Source organism: Mobula birostris, chromosome 1, assembly GCF_030028105.1.
Source record: "Mobula birostris isolate sMobBir1 chromosome 1, sMobBir1.hap1, whole genome shotgun sequence".
NCBI classification, from domain to species: domain Eukaryota; kingdom Metazoa; phylum Chordata; class Chondrichthyes; order Myliobatiformes; family Myliobatidae; genus Mobula; species Mobula birostris.
Genome location: NC_092370.1, coordinates 12178537 through 12203877, shown reverse-complemented (window position 1 = coordinate 12203877; position 25341 = coordinate 12178537). Strand labels below are relative to the sequence as shown.

The 25341-nt window shown below is 42.4% G+C and overlaps 1 protein-coding gene across 4 annotated transcripts in view; it reads right to left on the bottom strand.

Annotated features, from left to right (window-relative positions):
* The window catches only part of pdcd6ip (programmed cell death 6 interacting protein), a 100599-nt gene that overhangs the window by 57904 nt on the left and 17354 nt on the right, over positions 1 to 25341 (bottom strand). For all 4 annotated transcript variants that reach the window (XM_072252463.1, XM_072252472.1, XM_072252482.1 and 1 more), the window contains exons 2-4: positions 15261 to 15315; positions 2865 to 2934; positions 838 to 965 (exon numbers count right to left, since the gene is read on the bottom strand). In XM_072252463.1, the coding sequence (XP_072108564.1) occupies positions 838 to 965; positions 2865 to 2934; positions 15261 to 15315 (253 nt within the window). The remainder of the gene's footprint in view (positions 1 to 837; positions 966 to 2864; positions 2935 to 15260; positions 15316 to 25341) is intronic.

Genomic DNA, 25341 nt, shown 5'->3' with positions numbered 1-25341 from the left:
AAGTCCTCGTGCAGGATTCCCTAAAGGGAACAAGAATATAAAAGAAAGGATATAATGTTGACACTTTATAAAGCACGGATGAGGCCTCACTTGGAGTATTGTGAGCAGGTTTGCGTGCCTTACCTCAGAAAGGATGTGCTGAAACTGGAGAGAGTTCAAAGGAGGTTCACAAAAATGATTCCGGGATTGAAGAGCGTCTGATAGTCCTGGGCCTGTATTCACTGGAATTCAGAAGAATGAGGGCTAACCTCATTAAAACCTATCAAATAGTGAAAGGCCTTGATAAGAGTGGATGTGAAGGGGATGTTTCCTACGGTGGGAGAATTTTAGACCAGAGGACACAGCCTCAGAATAGAGGGGTGTCCTTTTAGAACAGAGATGAGGAGGGATTTCTTTAGCCAGAGAGTGGTGAACCTGTGGCATTCTTTGCCTTAGCCAGCTACAGAGGCTAAATCTTTATGTACAGTTAAGGCAGAGGCCGATAGATTCTTGATTGGTCAGGGGCACGAAGGGATAGGGGACAAGGCAGGAGATTGGGGCTGAGAGGAAAATTAGATCAGCCATGATGAAATGGTGGAGCAGACTCGATGGGCCAAATAGCCTAATTCTGCACCTACATCTTATGGTCTTATAAACAACAAAACAAGTTCCCCGTTCCTCCTTTCCATCTGTGGACATACATATTCCTCTGACCCAAGACAGTCTGTATTCTTCAGCCTCCAGCAGATCCGTGATCAGTTGCAGACATGCAGACGTCAGGCGTTATTGAAACAATAAAAGAAAAACTGATGAAAGAACAAAATCAATGTTGCAGATCAAGTCCGACAGTCTGCTTACCTGATAATACTTAGCTGCTGATTTGAGCCCTTCATCATTCTCCAGATTCTGTTCTGATGCAATTTGGCTGGCTAAGGCACCAATATTGAACAAAACACAACTCTTTTCATATCCCAAACTTGCAAGGGCTGGAATCAATTGCAACAAGAAATATGAGAACGCAGTAGTTAATATCTTCAAAATAATGATCTCTCATCTTCTTGCCTTTTACAGCTGCTGGAATAATGCAAGCTAGGCTATGTGACAATCTTTCTATATTTAAATAAAGAGGTACATTAAGATCCGGTAGCAGCAATACAACCAAAATGCTATTACCAAGGCTTTCAGTTAAGTGTTATATGGGTGGGTGGGTGGGTGAGAGGGAGGAACGGGGCTTGTTTTGCTGCTATTATTTTGTTGCTTGTTGTGTTCTGTGTTGTTCTGCCGATTATAGAGGGCATGCTCTGTTGGTGCCGGAATGTGTGGTCTTACTTCTGGGCTGCCCTCACACATCCCCAGGTTGTGTTGGTTATTAATGTGAACAATGCATTTCACTGTATGTTTTGATAATAATGTGATATGTAAACCTGAATCTGAAGAATATTAGATTAGATTCAACTTTATTGTCATTGTGCCAAGTACAGATAAAAGCCAATGAAATGCAATTAGCATCTGACCAGAAGTGCAAAAGAATAGTATTATTTACAAAATAACTGTGAATAAAAAGTAAGTGCTACAGCATACAAATATAAAAGTACTGAGACAGTCTAATATGGGTGCAATACTGCTCAGCGCTGTGATGTGAGGTTCGGCAGTGTCACAGTCTCAGGGAAGAAGCTCTTCCTGAGCCTGCTGCTGCGGGAGCAGAGGCTCCTGTAGCGCCTACGGGATGGAAGGAGAGTAAAAAGTCCATGGATAGGGTGAGATGCATCCTTGATAATGTTTTTCGCCCTGCCCAGGTAGCGTTTATGGTAGATGTTCTCAATGGTGGGCAATTGGGTGCCAATAATATGCCATATTTGTAAAATTATATGGGATTTTTTAAAATCACAGACATATGTTAATCATGAACCATACTCCCTACTATTCATTTTCATTGACTCTAAATTCCTTTGAAATACAGGCAAACAATTCAGCAGTTAAATTTAATTGCCAAGGTATGCTAGAAAAAATTAGCCCCACTAAAGGAGATTCTGCCACACATACAATTCTTTGTCTTGGCGGGATAATCACTGCTGGCTACACATGAGTATCAACCTTAAAGTAGTGAATATTGTAAGTTTACATACTATTAATTTTGGGTTCTTTAAGGCTGTTATAGCCAGGAGTAGTAGTGGGGATAAGCTCCCACTACCTATTAAATGCTTCCAACAGCGTGTGTCTCAAATAGCTTTTGACAACCAAGTCCAGCTCTTGGCCCTCACAAATGGCTTGGCTAATAAGCCCAACATAACCCTTTCTACTGACAGAAGAAGGGGCAAAGGTTGGTTACTGGCAGCTTAAAACCAGTCACTTTGGACAGATGGGGCTCATCAGCCGTGGTTGGCAGCCCACCTAGGAGAAGGGAAAACTCTGATCTCAAACCTCCACGGCTTATGGCTATGCCCACTCATGGGGAGAGCCTCAGGATCAAACCCCAGGAAAAGTCTGGAGCTGGAGTCCTTAAGGGAGTCCTACATTGAGTTCAATGCTGATTGGCAACTCCTGCAACACCAGTAGTGCCAAACTGTATCTTTGCCGTTCCTTTCAGTTCATCCGATATGTGGAGAGGGGGAGCTTGCTACATGGGCATCAGCTTGCTCTCCATATCGTACTGCTGTGGCTTGCATAGTGTCCTATGTACTATTAATTTTAATCAACAGAGTGATGGGATGTAAATAATAACTCCTGTTATGCTAGAAAGAAATGGATTTCATGGAAATAAAGTGCAAAATTTCTGCTGATAGTTCAATGATAGATTGAGTATAATGTAATTGAAGAGTAGTAAAAAAAGGGTAAAAAGATATATTACTGCCTGGATAATATCACAATAAAAAATTAGGACTTACCAAGTTTAACAGATCCTCCAAACAAAGATCCTTTATCAAAAGCATCTTTCCAGGTGAAAGTTAAACAAAGCTTTAAAAAGAAAGTCATAAATTGTTATGTTTCTTGTGCAATACAAATAAAAATGTAAAAACTTTCATTACATTCACTAAGTAGATATTTTTCAAACAGAACAAATGCTGGAAATGCAAAGATGAGGTAGCATAGGTTGGGAGAACCAGTTAATATCAAGTTTTTTTTATTAAACATATGCACAGCTATTTAATTGAAATGCTCCATCAATGCTGCAAACTTATTTCCAGCATTTCTGTGTCATAATGTTCAACATTGTTTTTATTCTTTTTACATATATCTGTATTACCACAGAATTTGTCTCAGTGATTGATGCAATCTACAATGGAAACTCCATAGCATTTACAGTAGGTGGAAGCTTTAGAGAAGATGCAGAGGAGATTTACTAGGATGCTCTAGATTAGAGAGGATGTCTTAGGAGGATAGGTTGACTGAGCTAAAGTTTTGCTCTTGGGAGCAAAGGAGGATGAAAGGTGAATACATGTGGCTGTATTCATAGATTGCTCACTTCTGCCCATTATACCAATGGCACTTGTGGTAGCAATGAAGGTCCTCCATCTCTGTCATACCATCGCACAAAGATATAGAAGGGCTCCAGTGCTGTTTCCATAACAATTTTTTTTGACCAATAGACAATAGGTGCAGAGGTAGGCCATTCGGCCCTTCGAGCCAGCACCGCCATTCACTGTGATCATGGCTGATCATCCACAATCAGTATCCAGTTCCTGCCTTATCCCCATTACCTTTGATTCTGCAATTTAAGAGCTCTATCCATCTCTTTCTTGAAAGCATCCGGAGACTTGGCCTCCACAGCCTTCTGGAGCAGAGCATTCCACATATCCACCACTCTCTGGGTGAAAAAGTTTTCCCTCAACTCCGTTCTAAATGGCCAACCCCCTATTCTTAAACTGTGGCCTCTGGTTCTGGACTCACCCATCAGCGGGAACTTGCTTCCTGCCTCCAGTGTGTCCAATCCTTTAATAATCTTATATGTTTCAATAAGATCCCCTCCCAGCTTTCTAAGTTGCAGAGTATACGAGCCCAGTCACTCCAATCTTTCCACCTATGACAGTCCCGCCATCCCGGGAATTAACCTTGTGAACCTACGCTGCACTCCCTCAATAGCAAGAATGTCCTTCTTCAAATTTGGAGACCAAAACTGCACACAGTACTCCAGGTGTGGTCTCACCAGCGCCCTGTACAGCTGCAGAAGGACCTCTTTGCTCTTATACTCAATTCCCCTTGTTATGAAGGCCAGCATGCCATTAGCTTTCTTCACTGCCTGCTGTACTTGCATGCTTGCTTTCAGTGACTGATGTACAAGAACACCTAGATCTCGCTGTACTTCCCCCTTTCCTAACTTGACTCCATTTAGATAGTAATCTGCCTTCCTGTTCTTACCACCAAAGTGGATAACCTCACATTTATCCACATTAAACTGCATCTGCCATGCATCTGCCCACTCACCCAGCCTGTCTAAGTCACCCTGCATTCTCATAACATCCTTCTCACATTTCACACTGCCACCCAGCTTTGTGTCATCGGCAAATTTGCTAATGTTACTTTTAATTTCCTCATCTAAATCAATAACATATATTGTAAACAGCTGCGGTCCCAGCACTGAACCCTGTGGTACCCCACTGGTCACCGCCTGCCACTCTGAAAGGGACCCGTTAATCGCAACTCTGTTTTCTGTCAGCCAGCCAATTTTCAATCCATGTCAGTACTCTGCCCCCAATACCATGTGCCCTAATTTTGCCCACTAATCTCCTATGTGGGACTTTATCAAAGGCTTTCTGAAAGTCCAAGGTATACTACATGCACTGGCTCTCCCTTGTCCATTTTCATTGTTACACCCTCATAAAATTCCAGAAGATTAGTCAAGCACGACTTCCCCTTCGTAAATCCATGCTGACTCGGACCGATCCTGTTACTGCTATCCAGATATGTCGTAATTTCATCTTTTATAATTGACTCCAGCATCTTTCCCACCACCGACGTCAGGCTAACCGGTCTATAATTCCCTGTTTTCTCTCTTCCTCCCTTCTTGAAGAGAGGGACAACATTAGCCACCCTCCAGTCCACAGGAACTGATCCTGAATCTATAGAACATTGGAAAATGATTACCAATGCGTCCACGATATCTAAAGCCACCTCCTTAAGTACCCTGGGATGCAGACTATCAGATCCCGGGGACTTATCAGCCTTCAGACCCAACAGCCTATCCAACACCATTTCCTGCCTAATATAAATTTCCTTCAGTTCATCCATTACCCTAGGTCCTTTGGCCACTATTATATCTGGGAGATTGTGTCTTCCCTAGTGAAGACAGATCCAAAGTACCTGTTCAACTCGTCTGCCATTTCCTTGTTCCCCATAATAAATTCACCCGCTTCTGTCTTCAAGGGCCCAATTTTGGTCTTAACTATCTTTTTCCCTTTTCACATACCTGAAGAAGCTTTTACTATCCTCCTTTATATTCTTGGCTAGTTTACCTTCGTACCTCATTTTTTTCTCTGCGTATTGCCTTTTTAGTTACCTTCTGTTGCTCTTTAAAAGTTTCCCAATCCTCTGGCTTCCCACTTGTCTTTGCTATGTTATACTTCTTCTCTTTTATTTTTATACTGCCCATTACTTCCCTTGTCAGCCACGGCCTCCCCTTACTCCCCTTAGGATCTTTCTTCCTCTTTGGAACAAACTGATCCTGCACCTTCTGCATTATTCCCAGAAACACTTGCCATTGCTGTTCCACTGTCATCCCTGCTAGGGTATTGTTCCATTGAACTTTGGCCAGCTCCTCCCTCATAGCACCATAGTTCCCTTTGTTCAACTGTAATACTGACACTTCCGAGTTTCCCTTCTCCCTCTCAAATTGTAGATAAAAATTTAGTATATTATGGTCACTACCTCCTAATGGCTCCTTTACCTCGAGGTCCCTGATCCAGTCAGGGTTGTTAGCCCTGAGCTGAACACCAAACCTGGAGGACCAGTGGACCACTCTTAGTCTGGCCTCTAGCCTTGTGGCCTGCTTGACAAAGGTGACCCTACCAAGAATCAAAGCACAAGGCCCTGAATCCAGCCTACGTAGCTCTCTGGCTCATTCAGGTACGCAAGCCTCCAAATCCTACAGCAAGGTTGTGGTACTCTTGAGGATTCATGTATAGTCCAATGAAAATTAAACTTGAATTTGACAGAGGTGTAAAAGATGATAAGAGGCTGAAATGGCTAATATTAGTGGCATAATTTTAAAGTAACTGGAGGAAAGTATAAGGCGGATGCCACAGTTGGGTGTGATTTACGTAGAGTCGTGGGTATCTGGAACATGCTGTCAGAGATGTGTTAAAGGCAGATACATTAGGAACTTTTAAGAAACTCTTAGAGGGGCACATGAAAAAATGGAGAGCTATGTGAAAGGACATGGCTTTAAGGTAAGGGGTGGGAAGTTCAAGGGGGATATTAGAGGAAGGTTTTTTACTCAGGGAGTGGTTGGTGCGTGGAATGCACTGCCTGAGTCAGTGGTGGAGGCAGGTACACTAGTGAAGTTTAAGAGACTACTAGACAGGTATATGGAGGAATCTAAGGTGGGGGCTTATATGAGAGGCAGGGTTTGAGGGTCAGCACAACATTGTGGGCCGAAGGGCCTGTACTGTACTGTGCTGTACTATTCTATGTTCTATGTTAAAGCATTAGATTGATCATAGAGTAGGTTAAAATATCTGCACAACAATGTGGGCCTGAGGGCCTGCACTGTGCTGTAATCTTCTATATTAGACATGGAGTTGGTGGTATTATCAAAGAACTGGAGAAGTAAGTTCTGTGCTCAAACACCAATATCAATTACAAGAAGAAACATCTAGAGTGATACAAAAGACAATCTACTATATGGTTTCATGCCCCTTGGTTAATGGAGCCACAAAATGTGATTTCATGCACGTAGACATTTCCTCCTTTTGGGAAGGCAAGAGTTAACCGTGGGACCGATAGGAAGAGAATGGTTGTGTTTGCACAGTCACTGCAGATTGAAACAGCTGCTTCCGACATTGTAAATAAGCTCGCCCCATAGGCATATGCAAATAATGGACTGCAATTTTTAAAAACTGACACACTTAAATCAAAACCCCCAGGGAAACAGAATGGAGCCATTTTAGTCACAAGAGGAGGAGACATACATTCAGCATTCAGTGATAGCTTCTGTGCAGCTGAGTGACAAGTGAGTTTATGTTCGTGGTCATCTGCTGCTGTAGTTGTAATGTGTAAGCAGGTTCACAGGTTAGCCCATCCACTTCAAATTTCAACATGTTGTAACACATGGTTATTCAGGTAATTGTCCCCTTCCTGTCAGCTTGAACCAGTACGGCCTTTCTCCTCGAACCTCTCGCATTAACAAAGTATTTTCCCCCACAGAACTTCCACTCACTGGATGTTTCTCGCACCATTCTCTGTAAACTCTAGAGAATCCCAAATCAACAGTTGCTGATTTACACAAACCACCCCCATCTGGCACCAACAATCATTCTATGGTCAAAGTCACTTCGACGACATTTCTTCCCCATGCTGATGTTTGGTCTGAACAATAACTGAACCTCTTGATCATGCCTGCATGCTTTTATACATGGAATTGCTGTCACATGATTGACTGATTAGATATTTGCATTAACAAGCAGGTGTACAGGTGTATATAATAAAGTAGCCACTGAGTGTGCAGCTTCCCTAGAGACAGGATCAACAAAATCACCATAACCTCTAACAGTTTTCTGTTCCATCACCAAATGTTGCCCCAAAATATCTACCGCTTTACAACTGTCCACTGCTCGTCTCACACTCCCAAAGTATCACCCAGTCGATTCTGAAGGTTATATCAATTGAGGTCATGATTTAGTGCAATGTTCTCAAGTGGGTCATAACAGAAGTCATCATCCCCAAATTAGCAAGTTATGCTGTTGACTCTGAGTGCTTAAAGTAGGTGATGCATCACTGCAATAACAGCTATCAATGCATTGTCATCCTGCAGGAACATTAAATCTTTGGACACTAACTCACTTTTCAAAAAATATACAGTATTTCTGTTTCTTAATCTATTCAATGTATGTAATTGATTTACTTGTTTATTTATTATTATTTTTATTTTATTTTTTTCTCTCTGCTAGATTATGTATTGTACTGAACTACTGCTGCTAAGTTAACAAATTTCACGTCACATGCCGGTGATAATAAACCGGATTCTGATTCCAATTCAAATTATCTGTTGAGGTAAATGAAAAGAGATCTGGTTTTATCAGGCTTAAAAATGGGTTACTAATTGCCTTCATATTAGCGACTACAATATACTTAGAGCATATACAACAATATGATATACAACAGCACTGTACAGGCCTTTTGGCCCACGATGTTGTACTGACCTTTTAACCTACTCTAAGATCAATATAACCCTTCTGTCATGTCCTGTACATTTCCTGGCCTGTGTTTCCTCTTTAACCTGTGTTGCAGTTCCCTGGGACACCTGCAATTACCCTTCCATTGCCGGCACCTACTGGGGACTGCTTAAAAAGAAGGCCGCTTCCACTCCCTCTCTTTCCCTTTCTGCAGCCAGTAATACCACAGTACACATTACCCTTTTTCACTTTACCTTAACTTTAATTTCCTAAATATCTTTTGGTTTGTACTTCCTGTTGTGGCTCGACTCCTTTGTGTTACTTCCTGAGAGCCGAGGTTGTAATATAATGGGGGCTCGTCTAATTTTTTTTCATTTTGAAAGGACAGGTCTGAATTGTGTTGGCCCCTTTGTTTGTTTGTTACTTTGTTTTATGGTGTGCTGTTGCTTTGCCATTTATCTCCTTTTTAGTACAACTGCTGCTGGGTGCGCACGGTTGTTTGAGTGCTGTTAAGTTAACTAATGCACAGGTACCCCAGTGAGATAAGGAGTGTTCCAGCTGGACTGAGTAATCAGTTTTCCTGCGGTTCACTCCTTTATTATTTTGCCTTTAAAGTTTGAGGTTATCCTGGGTAGAGACTTGTTCTCTGGTGGGGTAAGTACTACACGATGGCCTATGGTTCCTGAAGTTTTGCTTTTAAAGTCACCTCAGAAGCTGGGAAGGATAGAGCAAAGGCTAGGCAAGTATGGGGGCGGGGGGAGGGAATGCTGTTCATTTGTATGCTTGTATAGATCTGCACATACTGTGTATTGTTTGAAATAGCAATCAACGCCACACTCACTTTGCATTGTGGGGGGGGGGAATGACAGTGAGAGCATTAGTGAATTATTAAGTCAGGTGAGTTAAGTTTTAGGCACTTCTGTGGTGGGTCCATGATCAGTTTCTATGTGAAGTTCTACCTTTGAACTTATTTGTATACTAGTACCCTGAGTTTTGACAATTAGGATGACTGGCAGGCTCCATGAGAGAATTGTGATACTTGTCTGAGGTGAGTAATCTATTCTGTATTACTTTGGTAGTTGAGGGTTATATCTACTTCTATTTTTGTAATTGTGGCCTTAATGGCTATTTTGTAGAGAACAAAATTTGTTGCATTCGGTGTGTCAGTAGCTGTTTGCTGTATCAGAATTATTATCACTGGCATGTGTTGTGAAATTTAGCAGCAGCAGTTCAATGTGATAGATAATATAGAAGAAAAACTAATAATAAATAAGTAAATCAATTACAGTATACATATATTGAATAGGTTAAAAATAGCGCAAAAACAGAATATATATTAAAAAGGTGAGGTAGTGTTCAAGGGTTCAATGTCCATTTAGGAATTGGATGGCAGCGGGAAAGAAACTGTTCCTGAATCGCTGAGGGTGTGCCCTCAGGCGTCTGTACCTCCTACCTGACGGTAACAGTGAGAAAAGGGTGCTGGAGGTCCTTAATAATGGACGCTGCCTTTCTGAGACACCGCTCCTTGAAGATGTCCTGGGTACTTTGTAGGCTAGTACCCAAGATGGAGCTGACTAGATTTACATCCTCCTGCAGCTTCTTCCAATCCTGTGCAGTAGCCCCCCCCCCACTCCCACCATATCAGATAATGATGCAGCCTGTCAGAATGCTCTCTACAGTACATCTATAGAAGTTTTTGAGTGTTATTTGTTGACAAACCAAATCTCTTCAAACTCCGAAATGAGTATAGTCGCTCTCTTGCCTTCTTTATAACTGCATCGATATGTTGGGACCAGGTTAGGTCCTCAGATCTTGACACCCAGAAACTTGAAACTGCTCATCCTCTCCACTTCTGATCCCTCTATGAGGATTGGTATGTGTTCCTTAGTCTTACCCTTCCTGAAGTCCACAATCAGCTCTTTCATCTTACTGACGTTGAGTGGAAGGTTGTTGCTGCGACACCACTCCACTAGTTGGCATATCTCATTCCTGTACGCCCTCTCGTCACCACCTGAGATTCTACCAACAATGGTTGTATCATCAGCAAATTTATAGATGGTATTTGAGTTATAACTAGCCACACAGCCATGTGTATGTAGGGAGTAGAGCAGTGGGCTAAACACACACCAGAGGTGCGCCAGTATTGATCATCAGCGAGGAGGAAATGTTATCACCAATCCACACAGACTGCGGTCTTCCGGTTAGGAAGTCGAGGATCTAATTGCAGAGGGAGGTTCAGAGGCCCAGGTTCTGTAACTTCTCAATCAGGATTGTGGGAATGATTTTATTAAATGCTGAGCTATAGTCCTGGCATAGGTGTTTGTGTTGTCCAGGGGTCTAAACCGTGTGAAGAGTCACTGAGATTGCATCTGCCGTTGACCTATTGTGGCGATAGGCAAATTTCAATGGGTCCAGATCCTTGCTGAGGCAGGAGTTCAGTCTCGTCATGTTCAACCTCTCAAAGCATTTCATCACTGTAGATGTGAGTGCTACCGGGCGATAGTCATTAGGGCAGCTCACATTATTCTTCTTAGGCACTGGTATAATTGTTGCCTTCTGGTATAACTGGGCCCTCTTGTGTGTGCATACAGACTCTGTTAGTGTTGCTTTGTACTAAATGCCCCATTCATATGTTTGTGCTGACCTCTGTACTTTGTCAGTAGTGTAGTGTAGGAAAGCTTTTTAAATATGGTATCTCTTGTCGCGTTCATTAAAGAACATTCTGAGGAGCTTCTTGAACTGTTTACAAAGTATCAACTTTTGCAACTGGCTTCTCATTACAAAATTGAGCTTACCAGCACTCAAACAGTTAAAAGGGAGCGTAAAAAAGGTTGTCAGGGAAGTGTTGATAGACACTTGTGTTCTTAAGGTTAGTTCAATCCCCCTTAGTGCCCAAACTTACTCCTTTGTCAGAGGCTGCCATTGAGTTGAGTCCAAAGGTGATGGTGCTGCAAGAGAAGCAGTTAGAGCACAGGCATAAGGAACGATTGTTACGGGAACCCAACTGCACTTAGAGCAAGAGTGTTTCCTTAAGGAATTAGTTTAAGACTCAAGTCTGATCCTCCTGCATTTGATGTAGCCATATTAAGTTAGTTCCACCATTTGCAGAGAAGAATGTCGAGAAATACTTCTCTCATTTTGAATGGGTGGCTACCATTTCAAATTGCATAAACATGTCTGGCCTCAGCTTTTGAAGAACGTTTTGAAAGGAAATGCTCAGGAAGCCTACTCTGTTCTAAGCACTGAGAAGAGCTCAGGTTACGATGAGATCAAAGCAGCTATTTTGAAATCTTCCGAGCTGATTCCAGAGGCTTACCGCCAACGCTTCAGGAGCTGTAGTAAGCTTAACCAGCAAACATATGTTGAGTTTACCAGAGGAAAAGAATCTGTTTGACTGGTGGTGTTTAGGTAAACAAGTAGAAACTACAGAACAACTTAGTCAACTCATCTTGCTTGAGGAATTTAAGAGCTGTCTGCCTGATGTTGAATCTGCTTATTTAAATAAGCAAAAGGCATCAACCCTTGAGTGAGCTGTCATATTGGAAGATGAGTATGCCTTAACCTACAAGGTCAGTTTTGGCAGTAAACTGTACTCCAAGTATAGAAGTAAAGGCCTATCCTATAAGGCACAATCTTTAAAACCAGTACCACCCTGCCCCGCCTCACCCTTAGCTAAGAATTTTACATCTCAGAATGTCACAGCTGACAAAATGTGTTTCTACTGCAAGAAGCCTGGTCACTTAATTACTGAATGCTGAGTGCTTAATAAGAAGCAGAAATCTGTGAAGCCTGTAGCTTTTGTGAAAACTGTAGCAAATTCTTTGTCTCCTGATTGTGATGTTTCAAGGAAGAAACACAAGTTGGCTGGCTCTTCTTCCCTCCTGATGGAAGGTTTCATTTCTCTTAAGATCTGGAGGGACAAAGGAGCTTTTCAGTCTATGATCTCCAGGATGTTTTACCATTCTCTGAGTCTGCTTTGGGTTTAGAGACACTTGTAAAATGGTTTGGTGCAAGGTTTTTGTCCATGCTTTTGCATAACATTTGTCTCCAATCGGGTTTAGTTTCTAGTGAAGTTGCTGTTGCCCTCTTTTCCCAGATCCGGACTGAAGGAGCGTCTTTCATTCTAGGGAACGATTTGGTGGGTGGTCGAGTGCTACCTACTCCAGAAGTAACCTCTAATCCTGTGGTGCAGGAGGGCCCAGATGAGCTTGAAATGACTTTCCCAGATACCTTTCCTGTTTGTGTTGCTACTCAGGTGATGTCTAAGAAAGAACAAAGCAAAGGCGAGACAATATGATATTACCCTCTGAGATACCTTTATGGCCAAAGGTGATGTAGATCTAACAGGGTTTGGCCAATTGTTTCCCCCTCATGAACAGCTAGTGCTTGAACAGAAAAGAGGCTCTTCTCTCTCTCCCGTGTGAAGAGGTGGTCTGAGGAAGCAATTGTAATGGCCTCCCAGGCTATTTTATTAGCATAGATTATTAACGAGAAAGTGGATTCCTCCAAAAATGTCCAATTGGGATGATTAGAGTAGTGCTTATCAAATTGTTGTTCTGGTCTGACATACTGCGTTTGGCTCATGATCATTGCCTTGCTGGTCATTTAGGCACTAGGAAAGCTCTTGACCATGTGTTTAGGCATTTCTTCTGGCCTGATGTAACACAGTACTGTAGGTCATGTCAGGGGTGTCAGATTGTCAGCAAGCTCAATCAAAAGATCCCTCTTGCTCCTCTACATTCTATCCCTGCCACTGGGGTAGCTTTTGGTTGCCCTAGAGCAACCTTTTTAAGCGTGGCGCTGTCATGTCCTGTACATTTCCTGGCCTGCGTTTCCTCTTTAACCTGTGTTGCAGTTCCCTGGGACACCTGCAATTACCCTTCCATTGCCGGCACCTGCTGGGGACTGCTTAAATCACAGGCCGCTCCCACTCTCTCTCTTTCCCTTTCTGTAGCCAGCATTACCACAGTACACATTACCCTTTTTCCCTTTACCTTAACTTTAATTTAATAAGTACTTCCTGTTGTGGCTTGACTGCTGAGAGCTGAGTTTGTAACACCCTTCCTCCCGCATTGCCCTCCATTTTCCTTTCATCCATATGCCTCCCCAAAAATTTCTTAAATGCCCCTAATATATCTGCCACTACCATTACCCCTGGCAGGGTGTTCCACACACCCACCACACTGTATAAAAGTCTTACCTCTGACATCCCCCTAAACTTTCCTCCAAACACCTTAAAATAATGCTCCCTTGCACTTACCATTTCTGGCAAGGGAAAAAGTCTCTGGCGATCCCATTGATTTAGGTCTCTTATCATCATATACACCTCTACCAAGTCACCTCTCATCCTCTTTCACTTCAAAGAGAAAAGACCCAGCCTGCTCAACCATTCCTCATAAGACAGGCAATCAAATCCAGGCAGCATCCTGGTAAATCTCCTCTGCACCCTCTCTAAAGCTTCCACCAAATCCATTAAAGTAAAGGCATCTGTTAGTCTTGCGAGACCATGGATTTGCGCCTGGACAGTCTTCACTCTCCAGGGCACCGGCCTGGCCAAGGTTGTATGGAAGACCAGCAGTTGCCCATGCTGCAAGTCTCCCCTCTCCACGACACCAATGTTGTCCAAGGGAAGGGCATTAGGACCCATACAGCTTGGCACCAGTGTCATTGCAGAGCAATGTGTGATTAAGTGCCTTGCTCAAGGACACAACACATTCCCTCGGCTGAGGCTCAAACTCACGACCTTCAGGTCGCTAGTCCAATGCCTTAACCACTTGGCCACGTGCCCAATCCAATAGTGCCAAAATAAAATGTAGTCTGCTGCAGAATTTGTCACTGAGGTCACTACTTCGATCAGTTTGCATTACAATGGACTTTATTTTTGCCGGTTCTAATCGCGCTTCCTCTTATAAAATTGTGTTCAATTTTTCTTGTGAGTTCTGCTTCTGTGGTTATTCTTGCCTGTAATTCACCTGTAAGAAAATTTTTCATTATACCTGTGCATACATGTGCTGATGCATATGGAAAATAAACTCTTCTTTATAACTTCTGGACAACCTATTTTAACTATACATGCGCCAGAAGTTGCAGTCAATTTCATGTTGATGATCTTCCCCCCCGCCTCCCCGCTTAAAATCTGAACCAAATTGTTTCAGAACAGCTGGACAAGGCCACCAAAAACTCCTTTTCTTCAATAAGGAAGATTTTTAACATCTGAATGGTTCACTATAACAAGTTATCAATAAATAATGAATTATTTAGGTAAGATGCTACGATACATTGTAGGATGTGCTGGGACACATCATCAATGATGTAACCTGGGGTCATCGAGTGTTTTGGGCCTTTCAACATTACTCTCGCTTAGATGACCCAGCCAGGGTTGATCAGGCCCTGGCTTGTGTCCCAGCAGCATTGACCCACGGGTCACATCTCTTGATCAAAAGCCTGGGGCTCGCTCAGCAGTCTCTCTTTGACTGTCCTGATGGCTCTTTTCTTTGCAGCCCCTGTAATTCCATGTAGAGGGTAGGTTCTGCATAGCCAGTAGCCAGTAAAACCTCTACACCCCACCTCTATAGGCTCACATCGTGCCCTCCACCCGTCTCTGGCACTGCTCTACAAGCTCCTGGTATTTAGCTTTCTTACATTCAACTGCCTCCTCAATCTGGTCTTCCCAATGAACTGTCGGTTCTACTGTGACCACTTCCTTCAAGGTTTCTCGCAGAATGACCACGTCAGACCTTGGGGACGATTATGTGATGAAGCTAGGGAACTGTAATTGCTTGCCGAGATTGACTTTCAGATGCTGTGGCAATCAAGCCTGCTGGTGACCTGTGCTGAGGTTGTGGTTAGTCTCCAGCTTTGACAAAGGCTATGGGCTTTCTGGATTGGTGGACAGAGCTAAAAAGAATTTGATCAATCTAACACATATTATAATACAAGTAGATATTTGATTACCTGATTTTCTGCAAATGGAAACTTGGGCTCAATGGAACACAGTTGATCATAATACCTGAAAAAAAAGACAAATCAGTTAGAAAATAGCATTTTACATTACCAATTACCCGCTTTCTTTTGTAGTTTGAAATTGAACCTTGCCGTCCTTAAGCAACACACATCAAAAATGCTGGTGAACGCAGCAGGCCAGACAGCATCTGTAGGAAGAGGTACAGTCGACGTTGCCTGGCCTGCTGCGTTCACCAGCATTTTTTATGTGTATTGCTTGAATTTCCAGCATCTGCAGATTTCCTCGTGTTTGCCTTACCATCCTTAGTCCATTACCTTGCTCTCCTTAAAATATACAACAGCACCTCTACTTTCTGAGAAGCTTGCACTGATTTAGCATGTCACCAAAAACTTTGACAAACTTGTAGAGATGAGCAGTGGAGAGTATCCTGACTGGATGCAACATGGCCTGGTATAGAAGTATCAATGCCCAACAGAAAAGCTGACAAAAATTGGTGGAGATAGCCCTATCCATGACTGGCAAAGCCTGCCCCACCATTATTTGTTCATTTATTAACTAATTAACTTAATAATTTTTATAATTTATCGTAATTTTATGACTCACACTGCTGCCGAAAAACAACAAACTTCGACATACATGAGTGATAATAAACCTGATTCTGAAGACCCCTACATGGTTCATCCAAAACTAATCTCTGAGAAAATACTACAGTCAGGTGACAGCTTAATTATGGATTCAAGTTTATTGAATCAAAAATTCAAACCAGGACTTAACACTTCTAAAAATACTGAACATGCCTCAAATATTTTGCCCAAATTTATTTCAGATCACAACATCTGAGCAACTTAAAAATACTTCACTCATAAGCAGAAATTAATTTTTGAACAATCAGTCTTCACCTTAATTTTCCTACCAAATGGTTTAACCTTTAGTATTTTTACAAATGGGCTAACATGTGAAAAATCAAAGCCACACTCTATTTGCCTACTTGTCTGTCCTTGGCATAACCTTGGATGTTAAGCTTCCAACTGTAATCTTCTTTCAGCCATGACTCTTCAAGATAGGTTCATGATTAGTCAGGGTGTCAGAGGTTAAGGCGTGAAGTCAGGAGAATGGGGTTAAGAGGAATAATAAATCAGCTATGATACCATGGCGGAGCAGACTTAATGGGCCAAATGGTCTAATTCTGCTCCTATACCTTATGGTATTATGGTCTAATATTTAAAATAAAGTAGATCTTCAAAAGCTCAGCAATCCCTGCACATTCATTCTTGAAAATATCCATGACTCATCAAGAAACATGGAAAACCTCTACCTGCACCTCAGCTTTAGTTGTTCCATTCCCATGAAATAAGCATACTAACTCATTAAATAGTACTCCAAAGACTTATTTATGAAGTAATTTGTAGGAGAATTAGATGGAAGGAAAAGAAATAAATGTAGCCCCCCCCCCCCCGGCCACCCTCAGGGTTGCTCGGCTTGCTGTCGTCTAGGGAAACAGCCTTGGCCCCGCCAAACTGGGTAATAGTTTGTTTGGATGCTGTGTGAGGTACCCCACCCCGCCCAAATAACAGACAATACACCAGATGCAATTAAATGATATACAGTTTATAGATATTACTGGAACTATATAATTAAGAGAGAATAAAATATAAAAGGAAAATAAAAGGCGCCACACTTATCAAAGTTCCATCTCTTCGTGCACAACACAGTTGGAGATCAAAGATCTTCTTCTTCACCCTGCGACCCCTCGGACCACCTCGACTGGCCGCCTGGGACCAACAACGGTGGTCGACCAGACGCTCCACACGAGTCCGTCTCTGTCTCCTCGCTGAACGCCCTCCTCGGGGTCCGACCCTGTTAGCGGACATCACAGCACCTCGTCCATCCTCTGTCTTGCTCTCCCACCTTCTGCCCCAAAACCCCGCACATACAGTATCTTCAAATACACCAAAAACATAACTACTATCCCAATTGGTTAATAGCACCCTCTTATCACCCTCTAAACCAAAACAAGCTGCTAGCGCAAACTTTCTCAGCGTTTAACACAACAAAGCCGCATTTTCCACATTAACATAACAAGGACGCTATTTTAATTAGCCTCCGCAGTAACATAAAAGTCCAAACCCCTTTACACTCATAACTCACCTATTTGTTCTTATGGTTTGAAAAATTATGTATGAGCAAGTGAGAGAAACAAAACAACCCTCACCTTTTTTTCATCCTCAGATTTGGCATGCCATCTAATTCTCTGACAAATTTCTACAGATGCGCAATATCCTGGCTGGTTGAATTATGGGAACACCAATGCCCAAAATTGGAAAAGCCTACAAAAAGTGGTGGATACAGCCCCATCCATCACAGGAAAAGCCCTCCCCACAACTGAGCACATCTACAAACCGTGCTGCACAAGAAAGCAACATCCGTTATCTTCTCACTCCTACCATCAGGAAGGTACAGGAGCCTTAGGTCCCACAACACCAGGTTCAGAAACAGTTATAATCCCTCAGGCATCAGACTCCTGAACCAAAATGGACAACTTCACTCACCACAACACTGAACTAATCACTGAACACAACTTTCAAGGTCTCTACAACTCATGTTCTCAGTGTTATTTATTTATTTTAAATTTGCAGGCTGTCTTCTTTTGCACAATGGTTCCTTGTCAGTCCTTGTCCGTCCGTAGTTTTACATTGATTCTGTTGTATTTGGTTATTCTGCTTTGGTCTACTGTGAATAGAGATTCAAGAAAATGAATCTCAGAGTAGTATAAGGTGACATATACATACTCTGATATAAACTTACTTTGACCTTTGAAAGGATGAATATTTTGTATTTATTTAGAGATACAGCATGGTAACAGGCCCTTCTGGCCCAACAAGCCAACGCCACCAAATTACACCCATGTGACTAATAAACCCACTAACTGATTCATTTTTTGGAATGTGGGAGGACACAGAGCACTGGAAACCATGCAGTCACGGGAGAACAAACAAGCTCCTTATAGACAGTGGTGGTAATTGAACCTAGGCGCTCGGGCTGTAAAACATTATGCTAACTGCTTGCTTCCATGCTTTCCATTAGTAATTGGATGTGTTTTCAAAGAGTTGTGGACTTCAAGTCTATAGGCCCAGGACAAGAAAACGATTAGGTTGAGAAGCTTTTATTTTGATCAGTGCATACATAATGAAATGATTAGCAATCATGATATGATTGTCAAATAGCTGGTCAATAGGCATAGCATGCTTCTTTCCATAAAAAAATTGAAAAACGTGACAAGGGCCATCATAAGAAACCAGCTAGGTTTAGACAATTAGAAGCAGAATTAAGACGTTTGGCCTATTCAATGTGTACCACCATTCGATCATGGCTGAATTATTATCCTCTCAACCACATTCTCCTTCGACATCCTTACTAATCAAGAACTTATCTACCTCTGCTTTTAATACATTCAATGACTTGGCCTCCACAGCTGTCCGTGGCAATGAATTCCACAGATTCACCACCCTCTGGCTAAAGAAATTCCTCCTCGTTGTGGCATGAATGAAGTCAACAGAGAGAAGTACTAGTAGACACGAAGAAGTCTCTCGATAAATGAGACAGAGTACACATCAGATGTGGAGACCCTTTCAGTGGAAGAAGGTCTCTAATATGATGCCTGGTGTATCTTACTTTGCAGGCCTAGAACCATCAAATGCTCAACAGTTAACCCTTTCTTTCCCAGGATGATTGTCGGGAACCTCCTTGGGACCCTCTCAAACGCCAACACATCCCTTCTTAGATATGGGGCCTAAAACTGCTCGAAATACTCCAAATATGGCTTATAAAATTTCAGCATTACATTCTTTCAGTTAGGGTGACATGAGGTTAAAAAATATTGGGAGGGAAACTGGATTAGGGTATTAGAAATACATTAAGCAACTGGCAGGCTGTTTTGCAGTGGGATTTTACGTGGTTCTGTATTAGACTTCTTGTTTTCAGTTTTTGTTCTTACCTTTGACTTAAACATATGAGTCATGTTTAAGTAACTTTTTTAAAATAGGCTGTGCAGTTGACAATGAGAAAGGAAATGACAGACTACAGAACATTTTTGGGAACTAGCAAATGGACTTCAGAAAAATTTAAAGCAGTGCATCTGAGGATGGTAATAAAACTAAAATAAAAAGTGGAAACTGAGAAGTTTAAAGTAACTGACATTTTAGAACATAGAACAATATAGCACACAACAGGCTGTTCAGCCCACAATGTTGTGCCGAACCAATTAAATTAGTAATCAAATGGGCAAACAAACTAATCCCCTCTGCCTACACAATGTCCATATCCTTCCATCTTCCTCAAATTCATATCCCTATCTAAACATCTCTTAAAAGTCCCTAATGTATCTGCTTCTACCACCACCCCAGGCAGCACATTCCAGGCATTCCCCCCCACCAACCCGACTCTGTGTAAAAAAAAATTGCCCTCACATCTCTTTTGAAAGTAACTCTTCTCACCTTAAATACATGCCCTCTAGTATTAGATATTTGAAAGATTCTGTCAATCCTCTCTGTGCCTCTCATAATTTTATAAACTTCTATCGCATCTCCCCTCAGCCTCTGCCACTCCAGAGAAAGCAACGCACGTTTATCCAACCTCTTGTTACAGTACATGCCCCCTAATCCAGACAGCATCCTGGTAAGCCTCTTCTGCACCCTCTCCAAAACCTCGACAGCCTTTCTATGCATTTTAATATACATATCCACAGATTTTTAAATGTAGAATAACAAGAGCTGGAATAAAACACAAGAATAATACTAAATTAGTTAGGCCTGCTATACTTTGTCTCCTTCGTGAGATCACTCGAATCGAGTCCTAAGCAGAGGATCTCTATTGGTGGGTCCTTCCATGGCTGTAGAGGCCGATTTGGGATTCCATGGGACTTACTCTGGAATGTTAGGGTTGATTCCCTTTATGAAGAACATCTGTGCATGACTGTTTGACGTCGGAAGGCCACTGCATGGGCAGCCACTACAAGGCCCTTGGTAGATCAGCGTCAGGGTCCAGTGGCATGTCCAATCACTCATACCATATACAGTAAACTACCTGTAATCAGAGTCAATTAAATTTGCAGCCCAAAACATTTACTGTTTAGTGTCCTTCATAGATGCTGCCTGATCTGCTAAGTTCCTTCAGCATTTTGTATGTGTGCTTTTGGATTTCCAGTATCAGCCGAATCTCTCGTGTTTATGATTTGTAGTCTCCTTTGCTGTGAGTTCCAGAGTCTGGGTCACTCCTTACAAATGTTGCTCCAAAGTATCCATGATCCATCTCCCACCTATTCCTCTGTTATTGAGAATGACCATCTCAAGATGTGATGATACTAGAGAGGGTCCAGGAGGTTCACAAGAATGATCCCAGGAATAAAAGAATTAACACATGAGAAGTGTCTGATGACTCTGGGCTTGCAGTCACTGGAATTTAGAAGAATGAGGGGGGGATCTCACTGAAACCCCTAGAAAGAGTAGATGTGGAGAAGACATTCCCTATTGTGAGGGAGCCTAGGACCAGAAGGCACAACCTCAGAATGGATCTCCATTTACAATGGAGATGATGAAAGATTTCTTTAGCCATCTAGTGGTGGATCTTTGGAATTCATTGCAACAGATGGCTGTGCAGGTCAAGTCATTGGGTATGTTTAAGGCAGATGGGTGGATAGGTTCTTGATTAATCAGGCTGTCAAAGCTTTGAGGTAGAGGCGGGAGAATGGGGTTGAGAAGGATGATAAATGAGCCATGATGGAATGGCGGAGCAGACTTGATGGGCTGAATGGCATAATTCTGCCCCTATGCCTTATGGGATAGCAGTAAATTAGACCATTCCATGGCCTAATTCTGTCCATGTGTCTTATGGTCTATAGGACTGCAGCAAATTAGACCATTCCGATCCCAGTAATTTAATCTATCTCCACCCAGCTGCAGCAGGATCTTGCCTGTTACAGAGTTATCTTCACTTCCCACTTCAATTTTATATCTTCATAGTCAGTGGCACTGAGGACAAGGCTAAAGGAAAAACAAGGTATAGACCATAAGATATAGGAGCAGCATTAGGCTATTTGGCTCATTGGGTCTGTCTCGCCATTTTGTCATGGCTGATCTATTTTTCCTCTCAGCTCAATCTCCTGCTCCTCCACCCCCCCCCCCCCACCGTATCCCTTGATGCCCTAAGCAAGAATCTATCAACCTGTGCCTGAAAAATACATAAAGACTTGGCCTCCACAGCTGGCCGGTATAGAGCCTGGAAATGTTTACTTCAGAGACTCCATTCCCCATGTTGGTATCGTAATTGAATCTCAACACATAGGTATTTTGCTGTTCTAACAGGCTTCTAGTTGCAACACAGTGGTGCAGAAAGCAGAGCTTCTGCCTCATGGCTGATGTAATCCCAACCTGTGGTACTTCCAGAGGGAGCTTGCACAGTCCCCTGCAACCACTTGGATTTCTACCAGGTGCTCCAGCTCCCCGTCACAAGACAAAGAGGTCTGGATAGCAGGTTGCACGTGCACTTGCCACATTCTCATAATCGATCTGATACGCTACACCCCTAATGTACAGTCCTCTACTCCCACCCCAGCAGAGTGTTCCACACACTCACCACTCTCTGTGTGAAGAATTTACCTCCAACATCTCCCTTATACTATCCTCCAATCACCTTAAAATTGTATTAGCCATTTTGCCCTGGGAAAAAGTCTCCAGCTATCCACTCTATCTATGCCTCTTAGCATCTTGTACACCTCTATCTCTCATCCTTCTTCACTCCAGAGTGAAAAGGCGTAATTCACTCAACCTATCCTCACATGACATGCTCTCTAATCTAGGCATTATTCTGGTACATCTCCTCTATACCTATCTAAAGCTTCCACATCCTTCCTATAAATAGGCGACCAGAACTGAACAAAGTGAGAGGAGGAGAAGATGGTGGTGCAACGCAGTGCGCACGGCCACTTCGGTGGTGATGTCTGTTATTTGTCAGGTAGGAGACCGTGCACAATTCGATTTGATGGAGACAGACGTGAGAGTACGGAGGAACATCTGGAGAAACTTCTGAAATGCCTGCTTCGCTGCCGCTGTTACTGTGTGGTCCAGAATCTCCGGAGGAGAAGGCCCCGAGTCCTCGGCTTTGATTGTTTTGGCGGCTGGCAAGGTCCAAGGCGTTCAGCAGAGGATGGCGCTCGGGAGGCTGTATCGGAGGGGCTGTTCGGGGGCTCAAAGTTTTCGGACGGACGGACTCAAGTATCGGCTGTGGTCGGGTGCTTCCAATGCATCGGCAGTTGTCGGTGCCAGGAGGTTTATGGCAGGGAGTTTCTTCCTTTGCCGCCTGCTATCGGGGACTCGGGAGTCGATCGACTCGGGACTTTGAGACTTATTTTACTGTGCCCATGGTCTGTTCTTTATCAAATTATGGTATTGTTTTGCACTGCTGTAACTATATGTTATAATTATGTGGTTCTGTCAGTGTTAGTCTTTGGTTTGCCCTGTTTTTCTGTGATATCACTCTGAAGGAACATTGTATCATTTCTTAACGCATGTGTGCATTTCCAAATGACAATAAACAAGGACTGAGTGTTCTCATAATCTATTCCAAGTGTGGTCTAATCAGGGTTACAGAGCTGCAACATTATCTCATGGCTTGATTGAGCTTGGGTACAACAGTATCTCATGATTTGATTGAACTTGGCAAGAATTAAACGTAATGACCGTTGGATTAGTGCAGATGTATGTTTGTTGGGTGTCATAGTCTCATGTGGCCTGTTTCCTTGCGGTAAGACTGCAGTTATTATCTCAGTGACAGATCGCACTTGTGCCTAGCATTAAGCCTCCAGAAGCCACTGCAGGGCTCTTATCTCACTGTAGTCAGATGACTACCGTCTAGTTGCTTCCAATTAATTCAGCCTCTGAGACTTCATAGTGACTCGAATGCCCTCTGTTGGAATGGGCTGTAGAATTGTACTTTTCTTGTAGTTTAATGTTCCTATCCTTGCTTGTATTTTTATATAATCACCTATATACATGTGATCGTTCAGGGAATTATCTCATAACTGTGGTGCAGTTGCATTTCTTTGGAAACTTCTTGGTTTAAGTGGTAGATGTCAAATTACTTGACTCTGGCTATCTTATTGGTTAATCTGTTGTCTGGTATGAGAAGATTTTGACTACTTTTTTACTTTTTATTTTCTCAATACTTCTTCCTCCTCCTCTTTGTTCTTGTAACAGTTTTAAAAAATTGGCCATAAATAACAAGTTTTATGCCTCATTCTTGACTTCCGAAGAATCTTTGGATCACAAAAGCATCAGGACCCAATACTTCCCAATTTACATCTGCTGCTTTCAGTGAGATCCAAACACGAGAAAATCTGCAGATGCTGGAAAACCAAGCAACACAAAATGCTGGAGGAACTCAGCAGGCTAGGCAGCATCTATGGAAAAGAGTAAACTAGTTTAACCAATTTCCCCGGGGATCAATAAAGTATGACTATGACTATGACTATGGCTAAACAGTCAACGTTTTGGGCTGAGATCCTTCATCAGGAATCAGGCTTTCAGTGGGATATTGTCTCGTCTTTCGTGCTAGACTACTTCATCCTGTGATTAATCAACGCTGGAGGATCATTCCTTCTATTAAGTTAATAGTAATTTCCTCACTGTATATTCTCAAAGAAATACAGATGTAAACCATCTTTGTATGTGGTAATCTCTAAACATCGGCTCAAAGGCTAGGCACTGTCCATTTTTCTTTTCTGAGAGAGCTGTTTTTAATCCTCTGAGTACCACAGATCCAAAGACTTACTTGGCAGTTTTATAAGATTGATTTGTCACATGTAGATCAAAACATACAATGAAATGCAATGTTTGCATCAACAACCAACACAGGCTGAGGACAGCCCATAAGTGTCACCATGCTTCTGGCACTAACATAACATGTTCATAACTTACTAACCCTACCCACATACCTTTGGAATGTGGGAGGAAACACATACAGAAGGTTGTCCAAGGATAGAGCTAGATATAGATCAGTTAGAAAGCTGGATGGTGTTGGTAGATGAAAATTAAGTACTACAGGTGCAAGGTGATGCATTCTAGGAAGTCAAAAAGGGACAGGGCATGAACAGTAAATGGTGGGAAATGTTAATGAACAGAGAGCCCCAGAGTTCAAATCATTCAAAGTGGCAACATAGGTGAATAGGATGGTGAAGGCGGCATATGGCATCTTGCCTTTATAAGTCCGGGCACAGAGCAAGGGTATGGAATGTTACGCCCAAGTGCAGGTCAATGGAACTAAGCAGGATAATAGATCATCATGGACTAGGTGAGCTGATAGGCCTGTTTTTGTGCTGTAGTGTTCTATGACTCCTGTAATTCAAAACTAATATCAGTTGTGAATGGCACAATAAACTGATGCATTTAGGAATATTGATGAGGTTCAGATATAAACCACGAAAGATAGGGTCTAACAAAGTATTGAGAAGCAGAGGAACCCTGGCGTACAAGTCCAAAAATTCTTGAAGATGCAAAACACACAAAATGCTGGAGGAACTCAGTAGGATGAGCAGCACCTATGGAAAAGAGTAAACATTTGACCTTTCAGGCTACGACCCTTTATCTGGATTTCTAGCATCTGCAGATTTTCTCTTGCTTGTGATTCTTGAGGAAGACAGGTAGGTAATACAGTTAAAATGACATATGGCATACCAGTGTTTGTCAGTAAGGGCACTGAATGCAAGGCTAGGGAGGGTATGCTTCAACTTTATAATGCAGTTCTGGTCACCACACTACAAGAAAGATGTGCTACCACTGGAGTAGGAACAAAGGAGCTTCACCAGAATAAAGCTTGGAATGGTGCATTTTATTTGAGGGGAGACCTGAAAGATGAGCTTTGTTTTCCATGCAGTAGCCAAGTTTAAGAAAGGATATGAATGAGAATTATAAAATTATTATTTTATAATAACCCTAGGTAATTTCTCAGGTAAGGACATGTTCGGCACAGCTTTGTACTGTGCTGTAGGTTTTCTATGTTTCTATATGGTGTACATAGAAA